The 15817-nt window shown below is 50.0% G+C and overlaps 1 protein-coding gene across 6 annotated transcripts in view; it reads right to left on the bottom strand.

The window, feature by feature from the left end:
* CUX1 (cut like homeobox 1) overlaps nucleotides 1–15817 on the bottom strand; it is a 472474-nt gene that overhangs the window by 53994 nt on the left and 402663 nt on the right. For 3 of the 6 annotated variants that reach the window (XM_032756129.2, XM_032756134.2, XM_032756128.2), the window contains one exon: nucleotides 1943–2245. The exons of the other annotated variants lie outside the window; for them this stretch is intronic. In XM_032756129.2, coding sequence (XP_032612020.1) covers nucleotides 1943–2245 — 303 coding nt within the window. The remainder of the gene's footprint in view (nucleotides 1–1942; nucleotides 2246–15817) is intronic. 6 annotated transcript variants of the gene reach the window in all.

Raw genomic sequence — 15817 nt, 5'->3', positions numbered from 1 at the left:
AAAAAAAGGCCAGACACAGTGGCTCATGCCTGTAATCCCTGCGTTTTGGAAGGCCGAGGTGGGTAGATCACTTGAGGTCAGGAATTCAAGACTATCCTGGCTAACATGGTGAAAGCCCGTCTCTACTAAAAATACAAAAATTAGCTGGGCGTGGTGGCGGATGCCTGTAATCCCAGCTACTCCAGAGGCTGAGGCAGGAGAATCACGTGAACCTGGGTTTCGGTGAGCTGAGAGGCTGTAGTGAGCTGAGGTCGTGCCACTGTACTCTAGCCTGGGCGACAGAGTGAGGCTCCGTCTCAAAAAAAATAAATAAATAAAAATGATGAAACACCGTAACATTCTTACAGCCACAGCAGCTGATAAGCAGTGACACAGAGCACAGACAACCAACCCAGGCTGAGCACCCGGGGGGCCGGAGCATGCGCCAGGCCGGGGCCAGCTCTGAGGCACGGTGGGACGCCAGGGTGACGGAGTGAGTTCTCCAGGGGCTGCCCGCCCCAGCTGTGGGCTGTGAAATGGAGATGGCTTCGCAAGGCAGCAGGAACAGCAATGATAAAATAACAATGACTATTATTACCAGTCGGGCCTGGTGCTAGAAATTGCTGCTACTCACACCCCCCAGGCAGGTGTGGTTATTCCAGTTTCGTGGAGGGGGATCTGAGAATGCAGGCAGCCTGGCCAGCATCGCGGACTCTGAGCAGAGTGAGAACTGGGGTCCGTCAGACCTTCCACTAAGCCATCCTGGCACTGCCCGGTGGATGCTGCCCAGCTCCGGAGCCCCGAGGATGCCAGGCTCTACTGGGTGTCTACCTCTTTCTTTTTTTGAGACAGAATCTGTGTTGTCCAGGCTGAAGTACAGTGGCATGATCATAGCTCACTGCAGCCTAAAACTACAGGGTTCAAGCTATTCTCCTGCTTCAGCCTCCCGAGTAGCTGAACTATAGGCGTGCACCACCACACCCAGCTAATTTTATATTTTTTGTAGAGATAGGGTTTTGCCATGCTGCCCAGGTTGGTCTTGAACTCCTGGCTGGACTCAAGCGATCCTCCTGCTGTGGCCTCCCAATGTGCTGGGATTACAGGCATGAGCCACTACGCCCGGCCTAATTTTTAAATCTGTTACAGAGAAGGGGTCTTGCTACGTTGCCTAGGCTGGTCTTGAACTCTTGGGCTCAAGTGGTCCTCCCACTTTAGGCTCCTGAGTAGCTGGGACTACAGGTGCACATCAACACGTCCAGCTAATTTTAAAACTTTTTGTAGAGACGGGGTCTTGCTATGTGGCCCAGGCTGGTCTCAGACTGTGGCCTCAAGCAATCTGGACTTACTCAGACTGTCTCTATTGAGATACATCCAAGCCAGGCACGATGGCTCATGCCTGTGATCCCAAGAATTTTGGAGGCTGAGGTGGGCAGATTGCTTGAGGCCAGGAGTTTGAGACCAGCCTGGCCAACATGGTGAAACCCCATTTCTACTGAAAATACAAAAATTAGCCAGGAGTGGTGGCGGGTACCTGTAATCCCAGCTACTCAGGAGGCTGGGGCACGACAGTCACTTGAACTGGGGAGGCAGAGGTTGCAGTGAGCTGAGATTGCACCACTGCACTCCAGCCTGGGTGACAGAGCAAGACTCTGTCTCAAAAAAAAAAAAAAAAAAAAAGACAGAAAAAAAAGAGACAGTCTGCATGGATCCTCCCGAGTCCACTCTGACCCCATGCTCATCTTCAAACTGGTCCCCATGGGGGTGCAGGGTGGAGGGGAAGTGGGGACTGACCTGCAGAATGCATGCTCCTTACTGTTCATAACTATAGGACATTTCATGTTCTCAGAGGGTGCCTACACAAGTTGAGACTCTGTGGTTGGCTTGGCCTAGGGCCCGCCCTTCACCTGCTCCTCCTGCAAACTCCCTGCCACCTCCTGACTCAGCAGCTGAGAGGAGAACCTACCGAGGTTGTTGTCCGTCAGCACCTCCTTCACCCGCTTGGTTATGCCGTACGTGTCCAGCTCCGGGGACATGGCTACTAATTCTTGGATGCTGAGGGCCGAGTGTCCGGAGAGAGGCAGCGGGGTTGTGGGCTGGGAGTCAGATGCTGGCGGGTCACTGGGCTCCGGTGGCTTGCCGTCCTTGCTCGCCTCGATGGGGGGACAGGGCTGCTGGACCAGCTCGGTCAGGCTCTTCACTGACTCACTGGAACTCATCGGGGACTCAGGGGCAGGGCTGCAGCTGGCGGAGGTCTTTGGAGTGCTTTCTGTAATTAAAGCACACGAGAAACCGTGCCTGAAAATAGCTGTCTTTCACCACAACCATCTATGTTCCTTATCTAGGAAATACTAATTAAACGCTCTGTAGGAGAAGCAGACGGTAGGGTTTTCTGTGGGTCTTAGTGAACTGTTTCATATTTTTTTGACTGAGAGTAACCTCTAATCTTCCATATTAAAAAACAAAAATAACATCACTGCGATAAAAACTTGAGGTTTAAAAGAAAGGCTTCGGAAGGCTTAACATGAGGGCATTCTGCTAAAAAACTCCTATTAATCATATTATGGCTGTCATGAGTTCTTCTAATGAAACCCCATAATTTGGTAATTCAGAAGCACTTTGGCTAGATCATAACTTGTGTAGTTATGTTACCCATATTCTCCAGAACAAAAAGCATAGACAGATTGTTTTAAATAAGGGCTGCCCATAATACGTAGTCTCCACAGTCATGAAGACCCTTAAGAGGAAATGTGACCAGGCGGTGGATCATCTAACGTCAGGAGTTCGAGACCAGCCTGGCCAACATGGTGAAACCCCATCTCTACTAAAAATACAAAAATCAGCCAGGCATGGTGGCTCATGCCTGTAATCCCAGCTACTCAGGAGGCTGAGGCAGGAGAATCACTTACACCTGGGAGGTGGAGGTTGCAGTGAGCTGAGACTGTGCCACTGCATTCCAGCCTGGGTGACAGAGTAAGAGTGAGACTCCATCTCAAAAAAGAACAAAACAAAACAAAACAAAAAAATTGCAGAAACATAAGGCCATAGCTTCTGGTCCCCCAGCACTGGTCTCAGGACCTAGGGTGGTTTATTTTTATTTTTAATTTTTTAGAGATGGGGTCTTGCTCTGTGGCCCAGGCTGGAGTGCAGTGGTGTAATCACGGCTCACTGCAGCCTCGACCTCCTGGGCTCAGGAGATCCTCCCGCCTTGGCCTCCTGAGGAGCTGGGACCACAGGTGCATGCCACCATGCCCAGTTGGTTTTTTATTGTGAAGAGCAGAGAACTCCACAGCACCCAACTCTAGGGGAAGACGGAGAGAGGCAAGGAGAGGAGGAGCACCCTCTGTTTCCCCAGCTCTTCCATTTTAGAGTTCTATCTCCAACCTTGGGACTTGCCGGTTCTGCCTCCTTCTGAAAACCGAGCTCTTTGCTGGTATAAGCCACGCTGTAACTGACAGCAGAAGTGACTGGGCTGGTGTGGACAAGCCAGCGTCTACACTCTCCTCTGCCTTGTTGGGGCCGCTGCAGGTGCCCAGTGGAAAATGCCAGCTGGGCTCTGTTGGTGAGTGATCCCTCTGGCCTCTGATAACATCCCATAAAACCTGATAAAAGAGGCTGGATTCCAGTTCCGGGATGTCTGAGATAAAGACTTAGGCCATTTCCTAATTTCTGCAGATAGAAACTGTCCAGGAGGAAGATGTGGCTTCGGGCTGAGGTCCTGCCTGCAAGGCAGAATCTGCCCCTGGCCCAGCTCAGTGTCTTGGCACAATCTCTCCTCCCATGCCCACTGATGGCGACACAGAGTAAGACCCCACAGTGCCAGGTAAGAGGGCCCAGGCCATGCTCTCTGCTCCCAAGGTCTTGTAAAAATTTTTTTGTGGAGATGGGGTCTTGCTAGGTTGCCCTGGCTGATTCAAAATCCTGTGCTCAAGCAATCTTCCCACCTCAGCCTCGCAAGTAGCTAGGACTGCAGACACGCACCACTACACCTGTCTAATTTTTTATTTTGTAGAGATGAGGTCTTGCTATGTTGCCCAGGCTGAACTCCTGGCCTCAAGTGATCCTCCCTTCTCGGCCTCCCAAAGTGCTGGGTTTACAGGCACGAGCCACTATGCCTGGCCAAGGGTCTTACTCTTGCTGCTTCTCCCTTGGGCCCTAGCAGGTCACTCAGTCAACACCGGCACCATAGTAGATAGCCCAAAATACTTGTTACCTGGCTGAAAAGAAAATGTAGCATAGAGCAGCAACTTAACTTCAATTTACCATTTATCTCGAAAGTCCTTTTCTGGACATACCGTATCCAGGATACACTAACCTGCCATAAATACATTCCAACTACAAGGAATATTTTGTATTCACACCTAGAGAGAGCATCAAGCCTCAAATAAAACATTTGCAACTTAAGTGATCAACCCGTTTATCGTCCTGAACCGGCACAAACTTCCGCCATTGCATAAGGCTGTGTCCTTGACCTGGGAAATCAGGTTACAAAGAGAAAAACACACGCCAAACCGGTTTTTGAAAGATGTAGAAGAGACAAGCGTAAGAGGCAGAAATGGTCCGTATAAATCTTTAGGGCAATGTGAATCTTACAAATCAGATTTCTTCTCTCTGCTCACCCCCCGGGTCACCAGAGAACTGGATATAAAACCTCGCAAATGTTATTTTTGTGTCTGAAGCCGGCAGAGGAATCGTACTGTAAGGATGGCAAGATTCACCCATGGGAGGGGCTGGCCTGGCAGATCATCCGTCTTGCTCACCGGATACTGTCAAGGACGGCATGAATTCCCCAAATGATAAACAGATTTCTTTTCAGGTTTTGTGTCCTTTAACCCACAGCAAGGTCAACATCATGGCTGCCTGGCTAATAAACCGAGTGTGGTGCTGGCTGCCGTGGCACCTCCTCGTTTTGTTCTGGGTGCTGGCGGAGGCAGAGTCACCACGAAACTCAGAGGCTGTGCAGTTCTTTCTTCCAGCACACCTTGCAAGCCGGTGGCGTGGATTTCTGCCATCATGAACCCCCAGGAGAACTAAACAGGGGCGCTCACTACTGTTACAGGTGTCTCTCTGTGCTACAGGCTGTGACTACAGACAAAGGCGGGTCCCCTGAGATCAAAGCCCTGTCCGAGCCCTGAGAGGTCCAGGTGTGTGAAGGTGACACATGGCGGCTGGTTGCTGAAGGTGGCTTGTATCTGTCTCTCCACTCTCAGTCTGAGTCTAAAATGCAGAAGAACTTTGGGAGGCTGAGGCGGGCAGATCACTTGGAAGCCAGGAGTTCGAGACCAGCCTGGCCAACATGGTGAAACCCCCTCTCTACTAAAAATGCAAAAATCAGCCAGGCGTGGTGGTGGGTGCCTGTAATCCCAGCTACTGGGGAGGCAGAGGCAGGAGAATCGCTTGAATGGGGGAGGCGGAGGTTGCAGTGGGCTGAGATCGTGCCATGGCACTCCAGCCTTGGGGACAGAGTGAGACTCTGTCTCTAAATAAATAAATAAATAAATAAATGAAATGTAGAAGACAGCTGGAAGCTGCACGCTCCTCCTGGGAGATAGTTTACTCGCCAACAGACATCCGCATGCACAGTTGTGGCTGCGGTCTCAGGTGAAAGAAACAGGATTGAGCCCACGTTTTTTGCACAGGCATGGAGAGATGCCACAGCAAACAGACGCATTGGAGACACCGTGAATCCACACGCTCAGAACATCACGTTGGGAAGAAAGTCATTCTTTTCTTTTTCTCTTTTTTGAGACAGAGTCTCGCTCTGTTGCCCAGGCTGGAGTGCAGTGGCACGATCTCACTGCAACTTCCACCTCCCGAGTTCAAACGATTCTCCTGCCTCAGCCTCCCGAGTAGCTGGGATTACAGGTGCATGCCACCAAGCCCAGCTAATTTTTGTATTATCCTGACCTTAGATGATCCGCCCACCTCGGCCTCCTAAAGTGCTGGGATTACAGGTGTGAGACACCGTGCCTGGCCCTTTTTTTCTTTTTTTAATTATTATTTTTAATTGCATGGAACGGAGCAAAGCCTTGCTGTTTCAGAGAGTATCGTTTTAATCACAGGGCTCCATTTGCTAATGTTTGGAAAGGAGAAGTACTGTTTCTTTTCTATTGACCCTATTTTTGTTCTGTTAGGACAGACAGTGAATCCTACAGGAAGCCAAATCTCCCCGCTGCACAGAGGGTCCCTCACCCTCGCCACCCTGACAGGGTGAGCCACTGCACCTGGTCAAATGTATTTGTTTCTATAAAGACCTATAGTCCACATAAATCTTATGACCGAGTGCTATTTCTCCCACAATGCCTGTTACATGACAGGGATGCTGGCAACAGACTCAAAAGGCCACATCCTATATGATGCATTTATCTTTTTTAAAACATTAAACTTTTTTTAAACTTTAAAAAATAGAGACAGGGTTTTGCTGTTGCCCAGGTTGGTCCTTAAACTCCTGGCCTCAAGTGATCTTCTCACCCTGGCCTCCAAAAGTGCTGGAATTACAGGCGTGAGCCACCGTGTACTTCCCACCAGCCACTTCCCACATTTTACACAGCTAAGATATGGTTCCCTGGCCGGGCGCAGTGGCTCATGCCTATAATCCCAGCACTTTGGGAGGCTGAGACGGGCGGATCACCTGAAGTCAGGAGTTCAAGACCAGCCTGGCCAACATGGTGAAACCCCAACTCTACGAAAAATACAAAAATTAGCCAGGCGTGGTAGCATATGCCTGTAATCCCAGCTACTCGGGAAGCTGAGACAGGGGAATTTGTTTGAACCTTGGAGGTGGCGGTTGCAGTGAGCTGAGATCGTGTCATTGCACTCCAGCCTGGGCAACAGAGTGAGACTCAGTCTCAAAAAAAAAAAAAAAAAAAAAAAAAAAAGGTATGGTGCCCCAAGACACACAGCCAGGAGCTAGGCGTAGGCGGATGGGCCATATTCTAAACAGCCCCTGTACAGCTGGTGGTGCCTGCATCCTGCACCCGAGCGTGTGTTAGTGACAGAGTGACTGTGCCTGTATTCCCGGGCACAGTTTTTCTACAACCCACATATCGACATGCGTGAATCTCGAAGACTTAACGATGAGTCACAAAAAGCTGATCCACTCATAGGATTGTGGAAGGGAACCAAAACACATTTCATACTAGGCGTGAATGGAGCAGCGAGCTGAGGGCGTTTGCATGTGGCTTCATTCAATTCTCCCAGTGGCCCCTGGGGTGGAAATTTACACCCTACATCCCAGGTGAGAAAACAGAGGCTCAGACAGGCAACGTGACTTGGTTAAAGTCACACAGATGGTGCAAGGATCAGAACCAGATCAGGAGGGGAAAACCTCGACGTTCCTACCCATCCTGCTATCTGCCAACACCACGTGATTCTGAATTGCAGCCTACCATCGTTCCTGTGTCATTTCACTCTGATTTTATATTTTTTTGAGACAGGGTCTTGCTCTGTTGCCCCAGCTGGAATGCAGTGGCGTGATCATGGTTCACTGCAGTCTCGACCTCCTGGGCTTCAGAGACCTTCCCATCTTAGCCTCCTTGTCAATGTATGACCTAAAGTAGCTGGGACCACAAGTGTGTGCCACCACGCCTGGCTAATTTTTGTATATTTTGTAGAGAGATGGGGTCTTGCTATGTTGCCCAGACTGGTCTCGAACTCCTGGGCTCCAGTGAACCACCCACCTCTGCCTCCCAAAGTGCTGGAATTACAGGCATGAGTCACTGCATCTAGTCTACTCACACATTTTTAAAGCACCTACTCTGTGTCTTGGGGATAAGGGAGAAATCAGACAAAAACCTCGCTTCCAAGGACCCTGCAGCCTGCAGGACCAGGACAATTGAAAATGGGTAGTTTGCATATTTTAAAAGCCCCACTGCACAATCCCATCCATCCAGTTTTGACAGCAATAGCAAGGTGTTACATTTAAAAAGTGATCTATGTGAATTAATTTTTTTTTTTTACAAGGCACTGAATCTGGCATAAGAGGAGCTTGGTTAGCAAGCTACAGAAAGCAGAGATAGTGACTCAAGCCCCTCTGAGATACACAAGGCATTCAGGAACTATAAAAGGATTATGAAAAATATTATATTCCAAAAACAGCAGGCAAACAACAGCTGCCTTAAGTTTTCAATGGGAGCCAATTGAAAACCCGCACCCGCCGTAATTCTCAGAGATACATCTCTCTGCAGTTCCTCTGATCCACTGTTGAAATTTCCATACCCGGCCCTCTATCTGCAGTAATAAGAACCCAAATTCCATGTAGTGTTCATTTGAGCAGTCAGGATAAAGTCGTTTCTTATTATCTCCCCACTGTGTAAAAAACAGCTTGAAGGTGGGAAGTCAGCAAGCATTTTCACCAAAAAGTAATTATTGTAAGTGACATTTTTACTGCTGGCATGCCATAAGGCGAACTGTGCATTCGGAAGGACAAGTTGCTGAAACAAAATGACAGGGTACTCCGTGACATTCTGACAAGAACCCAAACATTATTTAACTGGCGGCTGGTCTGATGCGCCACTTTTCATTCTGTCCATGGTTTCGGCTTTGAGCCCATGCCAAGCCAGGAAATTCCAATGACTATACAGACAGACACGTACGGAAGGGCGGGAGGAAGGAGGGAGGAGGTTACGGGAGAGGGGAGGGTGGTCGTGGCCTGGCACATGTAAGTGTGAATGAGCAGGGGAGCCGGGCACGGTGGCTCATGCCTGTAATCCCAACATTTGGGAGGCCGAGGTGGACAGATCGCTTGAGGTCAGGAGTTCGAGACCAGCCCTGCTAACGTGGCAAAACCCTGTCTCTACTAAATATGCAAAAATTAGCCAGGTGTGGTAGCGTATGTCTGTAGTCCCAGCTGCTCCATCTCAAAAAAATAAATAAGTAAATAAAATAAAAAATAAAAAAAACACAAATAAAAAACATCAAGGGAGCCCGGGAGGAGAGGAAAGGAGAGCCCGAGGGAGGGATGAGCCTGGAGGTGGTGGGGTGTGGTGCAAGATACAAGGATACACGACAGGCTCTGAGGTGCCCGGTGTGGGCATGCTGGGGCTGGCAGGAGCCCTGGAGGCTCAGAAAGACTCTGCCCAGCCTGCAGGCCTTTCCAGCGACTGGTGCTGACAGCTTCCGAAGCCACAACAGGGTGGCCACCAGCCTGGATATTTCCTAGCTGGGTTTAGAGGGACAGATCGTGATGTGGGCACCAGACCTGCTCCGGAACTGACCCTGTGCTCTGAACAACCACACCCCCAGGGGGTTTATGCCTGGAGTGAGTTTCTCAGCATCAAAGGGGAACAGCAACGCTCATTTGGCCTCCTGTTTGTTTTTTGTTTTGAGACAGAGTCTCACTCTGCTACCCAGGCTGCAGTGTAGTGGTGCAATCTCAGCTCACTGCAACCTCTGCCTCCCGGTTTCAAGCAATTCTCCTGCCTCAGCCTCCTGAGTAGCTGGGATTACAGGTGTGCGTCACCAGGCCCAGCTAATTTATTTATTTTTAGTAGAGATGGGGTTTCGCCATGTTGACCAGGCTGGTCTCGAACTCCTGACCTCAAGCGATCTGCCTGCCTCAGCCTCCCAAAGTGCTGGGATTACTGGTGTGAGCCACCGTGCCCGGCCCTGACCTCCTGTATTTTGGTCATACAGGCTCATATCACAAACATGAGACACTCTTGCATGACCAGCTCCAAAATTTCTGAACACCAAGGCTTTCCTCAGCCGTGGCAGCGACGCTGGGCTCCTCGGTTCCCAAGCCTTGCTTCTGAATCCAGCAGCAGAAGCTCACAGCCCTGCTGGATCTCCACCCGAACAGTCCTCCGTCTCCATTAGACACAGCCATATAAAAACCTATGTGTTCTTCTTTTGAGTAAGACTGGCATCTTGACTGATTAGCAAGAGCTTGAAACAAAATATGCAGCGACTTTAGCAGATGTCACAGAGACAATCATGAGCTTTCCACACCTCCTTCCTGGGCCACTGGACGTTTCCCTACCACGAAAGAAACAAAAGTAGCCCAACAACATACTAAGGAACATCAGAGACGTACCCAGCGTGGCCAAACTACAAAATGGCTTTCTTTCCAAGAAGGTGAGCAGCTATGCCTGACGCCAGCGGGCGGACGTGAAGGTCCAATTCCCGAGGGTCCTGGGTTGGCCTTCTGCCCCCTGGGAAAGTCCATGCCCATACAAGTGGCAGCATCAAGCTTTGGGCACATCCCTTGCCAGCCCCAAACCTATCAAATCACTGTTTTTCAACAGCAGAAAGAACCTGAGAAAGATTCTGTAGGGGGTGTTAGGGGGGGAGGTGGAGAAGGGTTGGAGTGGGTGGGAAGATGCCTCAGAGGAACTAGAGGGGATGGGTGGTAGCTCTGCCCCACTCCAGGAAAGATCAATGCCCCCCCACCCCCACCAATGGGTGCCAGTTTCTTCTATAAAATGGAACAGCAATGATTTCTCTTTCTTTCTCTCTCTCTCTCTCTCACACACACATCCCCTCTGCAGGGACTAAAGAAAGAATAGGGTAAGATGAACTCAAAGTCTCTGGTACCTAGTAGGTGCTGGGGTGTGTGTGTGTGACAACTATATAGCCATAGTGTGTGTGTGTGTGTGTGTGTGTGTGTGTGTGTGTGTGTGTGTGTTTTGAGGCAGGGTCTTGATCTGTTGTCCAGGTTGGAGTGTAATGGTGCAATCTTGGCTCACTGCAGCCTCTGCCTCCTGGGCTCAAGTGATCTTCCTGCCCCTGCCTCCTGAGTAGCTGGAACAGGCGTGCGCCACCATGCCTGGTTATTTTTAATTTTTTGTGGAGTTAGGGGCCTCACTATGTTGCCCAAGCTGGTCTTGAACTCCTGGACTCTAATGATCTTCCCGCCTCAGACTCCCAAAGTGCTAGGATTACGGGCCTGAACCACCGTGCCTGGCCAACAATATATGTTTTTAGGTTTGCCCGAGAAACTCTTATAATGACATGGGAGCCAAAATTCTTTCTCTCTTGATTTTTTTCTTGAGACATGGTCTCACCCTGTTGCCCAGGCTGGAGTGCAGTGATGCCACTGCGTAATCACAGCTCACTGCAGCATCGACCTCCTGGGCTCAAGCAATCCCTCTGCCCCAGCCTTCTGAGCAGCTCGGACTACAAGCACGTACCACCATTCCAGCTAATTTACTATAATAATTATTTGTCAAGATAGGGTCTCACTATGTTGCCCAGGCTGGTCTTGAACTCCTGGGCTCAAGTGATCCTCCTGCCTCGGCCTCCCAAAGTGCTGGGATTACAGGCATGAGCCACCATATCTGGCCCCAAAGAAAACCTGTTTCAGTTAGAGCAAGGTTGTTTAACTTGTGTGATTTGTACTTTACCTCCCCAAACCTGACTTCTTCTAAGTTGCTTGAAGATGGGACCTGTGCTTTCCACAATGGGGAAACCCTCCATGTGCCAGGTGTGGGGGTACAGCCGTGAGCAAGGCAGACCCTGCGCCCCCACATCTTGTAACCAAAGCGGGAGGCTGAAGTCACTAAGCGGGTCACTCAAAGAGTCTGGGAGGAGGGTGTTTCTGGGGAGAGCAGTGTCAGGGCCGGGTCTGGAGGTGCAGCAGTGCAGGCAGCATGGTCCTGGCCATAGCACAGGGGTGTGACAGGTCCCTGCTGCCAAGCGAGCGAGAAGTTGCTCTGAGAAGTCAACCATGAGCTCCTCTAACTAGAGGAGACACCATCGTGTCCATCCAGACCCTCCCTCCCTCTAGACACCATCGTGTCCGTCCAGACCCTCCCTCCCTCTAGACACCATCGCATCTATCTGGAGCCTCCCTCCCTCTGGGATAGTTTTCGACTCTCCTCTTTAATCTCCCCGACATGGGAAGGTGCGCTGGGGAGAAATGATCTTAGAAATTCTGTGTTGGCCTGAAATGCACGAGGAGGAAGCTGCAGAGGTGATGAGGCCCTGTGGCTGGCAGGGAACCTGCACAGAACCAGAGCTCACCCGTGGGCGGGGCGGGGACCTGCCGGGGATTCGGAGTGGAAACTCGCTTTCCCTCCGGACTCAGTTGGCTTGTGTATCTTTTATAAGCTCTTAAGGAAATAAGCGTATCAAAAGCAGAGCTTGAAGTTATTAAAAATTAAAAACCCTGCTTAAATTACAATTCGATTTTGGTAGTGAACTCGTAGTCTGGCCAGATTGCTGAAGGGACACTGGGTGACACAGATGGCCCTGCTTCAGGGGCACAGGCTTGCCTTGTTCCGGCTTTTCTGCAGATCCATACTGATTTAGAAATGATGCTTTCAAATTACCTTCAGTAACCTTATTACCAAGCCAGCTGTGTGTACGAACACTTATCAATGCGTCCTTGTGCATTAAGACAAAATGTATGTCATACAAACAGTCTAAATATATATTACTAAGATGGGAAAAAACAAAGCCTCTAGTTAAATTGCTTTGCTGTAATCAAAGATTAATCACTGTGTGAGTGTGTGTGAGAGAGATAATGTGTGTGTGAGAGAATGTGTGTGTGTGAGGGAGAGAGAGAATGTGTATGTGAGCGAGCCAGAATGTGTGTGTGGGAGTGTGTGTGTGTGAATGTGTGTGGGAGTGTGTGTGAGTGTGTGTGTGGGAGTGTGTGGGAGTGTGTGTGTGTGGGAGTGTGTGTGTGGGAGTGTGAGAGTGTGTGGGAGTGTGTGTGAGAGTGTGTGTGTGTGGGAGAGTGTGTGTGTTGGAGGGGAGAGAGTGTGTGTGTGTGTGCACGCGCGCACACGCCCTCTTTTTCTCAAGGGTTCAATTCTGGCTTTGGGCAAACCTACTCGTACCTTACCAAGTCATGCTCTCTGGCCGGTGTGCCCACTGCCATTCTAATAGTGAAATTATTTTTTCCAGATTTCTGGGACTTGGAAGAGCTAAAAAGAGGTCAAGGAGGTCTTTTTTTGTTTGTTTTTTGAGATGGGGTATTGCTCTGTTGCCCAGGCTGGAGTGCAGTGGCGTGATCTCAGCTCACTGCAACCTCCACCTCCTAGGGTCCAATGATCCTTCCGCCTCAGCCTCCCAAGTAGCTGGGACTATAGACTATAGATGCACACCACTACGCCTGGCTAATTTTTGTATTTTTTGTAGAGATGGGTTTTCCCCATGTTGTCCAGGCTGGTCTCAAACTCCTGGCCTCAAGTGATCCTCTAGCCGTGGCCTCCCAAAGTGCTGGGATTACAGGCGTGAGCCACTGCCCAGGCAGGAGGTCTTAACTGTTGTTTTCTTTCCGAGTCTTCCAGGCCTGCAGCCCAGAAATGCTCCTTTCCTGCAGGCACATGGTGGACGCAGGCTTGGGGGTGTCCATCTGTGTGGAGGATGCTGCATCTGCCCCGAGAGCAGCCTGTCCTCCTCCCTCCATGATGCTGCCTGTTGGCCCAGTGTGCGGGTAATCTCTGGGCTGCAATGGAATATTCCTCAGAGAATCCATGGCTGATCATGGCCCGTGGAACACGCCGGTGTGGTGGGGTGCCTCCTGTCTTCCACTCAATGCCCAGGTGAGTGAGCTCACTCGGCCCTACAAAGACCCGGGGAAGCGCCAGGCAGAACCAAGTTGAGATTTTCGTCTTCCACGACGGTATTAGAAAAACCATTAAGGTACATTATTTTACACGTCCTCCTAATCTCTCCATACTGCTTTACTTAATTTGTGATGAAATTGTTGAGAAAGGGTACTTAATGTAGGACAGTCAGTAAAAGTAATTTATCATCTTCTCGCTTCGGTGCTCACGTTATCAGCGAACTCATTTCTGCATTCATCATGCAATCAGCCTATTATTTGCATATTAATCAGGCAGTGGACCGTGAAAGAGCGGCATCCCAGCCAAATGCTGCACTATCTCAGGAGAAACACTCAGTAATTATCATACATCAGTGTTATGATGTGATAATTGATTATAACATCTTTCTGTTGCCCCTGGGGAGTCCCTGCACTAACCCAGCTCCAGGCACTCTGGACAGATTTTTCTTTGCTAGCAAAAAAAAAAAAAAAAAAAAAAAAAAAAAGTTGGAGTAACCATTGCTGTGCTCTCAGAATGCTGTTTCTGGGGAGCACTGATTGTCTTTTCCACATTCACGAGGTGTTTTTAAGCCACGTGAAACAAAATTGACGTTAACTCTGGAACAAGAAGGCCTGATGGCGAGGAAGGAGTGTCTCTCTGGGGCCCGAGTGTCCTCTCTCCTCAGCCTCCTGGGCTCAGAGGTGCTGCTAAGGCATCCATAAAACTTTCCTTATCAAATAGAATGTTCCAACTACCACCTAATTGCAAAGTTGGTATAAAGGCAGTTTGGCTGCTTTATTTAGGTGCCAAATGACAGACTAATTTTGGCCCTCGTGGAAAGGATAGACCCAACATCTGCCAATTCAGACTCGGGCTATATTTAGGAATCCGGTTCCAAAGGGAAGAAGTAAACACAAAGTCTAGAGGAGGCCCCGATGGAAGCCTCCTGCCTGGCTCCCATTCTATCCAGGGCAATGTCATTAAGAAACTCCCCTCCTTATCCTCGCCGGGAGTGGGGCAGGTCTCTCAGGCCAGTCTGCATGGGGCTGGGGCCTGGGTGTTGGCATGGCTCCGGGGGGCCGTGACAACTGAAAGGCAGGGCTGCCCTGTAGCAGGGAGAGGACATCAAGCCAGTGTGTATAGGTTCACTGAATTTAGACCAGAAGGGGTTTCAAAGGAGCATGGACACTCCATGCAGCCTAGGCCAGGTGGACTATACATTTTCCAACAGCCAAACCTAGTAAATGTGGCTTCCATGCTGTCACTGATTTGCTGATTCAACTCCTGGGCTCAGGCAATCCTCCTGCCTCAGCCTCCTGAGTAGCTGGGACTACAGGCGTGCACCACCACGCTCGGCTAAATTTTAAATTTCCTGTAGAGATGGGGTCTTGCTATGTTGCTCAGGCTGGTCTCAAATTCCTGGACTCAAGTGATCCTTCCGTCTTAGCCTCCCAAAGTGTTGGGATTACAGGCGTCAGCCACCGCGCCTGGCCACCACCTTCTTCTTGATTGGGGCAAATCACCTCTTATCTCTGAGCCTTGGTTTACTCCATCCGTAAGAGGAGGGAACCATTTCCACTTATTATTATTATTATTATTATTTTTGAGATGAAGTTTTGCTCTTGTTGCCGAGGCTGGAGTGGAGTGGCGCGATCTCGGCTCACTGCAACCACCTCCGGGTTCGAGTTATTCTCCTGCCTCCGCCTCCAGAGTAGCTGGGAATATAGGCATCCACCACCACGCCCGGCCAATTTTTTTGCATTTTTAGTAGAAACAGGGTTTTACCATGTTGGCCAGGCCGGTCTTGAACTCCTGACCTCAGACGATCCACCCGCCTCGGCCTCCGAAAGTGCTGGGATTACAGGCGTGAGCCACTGCACCCGGTCTCACTTATTGATTAAGGATTAAGGTCATCAGCTCTGTGAGTGGCACAGAGACCACGCCAGCATGTGGACTCCCTTGTTTTATTCCCACCCCCCGTTTCTGCAATCACCTGAGGGTTTCTAGGCATTTAATCTTCTTCATTCCTTCGCTAGAATTCAACCACTGAAAACTGAAGTCCTCATTTGCTCCTATGACCTACTTTTGCCTCTTGTACTGAATGCTCAATGTGCTGTAAATTCTGTTTTCTACGGAAAGCCTGAAGGGGAGAGAACGGGATGTGTCTATAAGCTGGACTGGGCCTGTCCGGCCTTTTCAGAAGGGGAAACCAGGGAGCACCAGGATGGAGGGTCCAGGGAAAGTGACGGGAAGAACGAGAGTTATGTGACCCCTCAGCCTTGACGGCTGTTTCTAGCCTAGTTGGCCTGGTTCCATACTAGCTTGGCCCCACGTGGCCTGAGCAATGA

The sequence above is a fragment of the Hylobates moloch genome, unplaced genomic scaffold (assembly GCF_009828535.3).
Source record: "Hylobates moloch isolate HMO894 unplaced genomic scaffold, HMol_V3 SCAFFOLD_1, whole genome shotgun sequence".
Classification (NCBI taxonomy): Eukaryota; Metazoa; Chordata; class Mammalia; order Primates; family Hylobatidae; genus Hylobates; species Hylobates moloch.
Note: the sequence above shows the minus strand (reverse complement) of the source record. Positions and strands in the feature narration are given on the sequence as shown.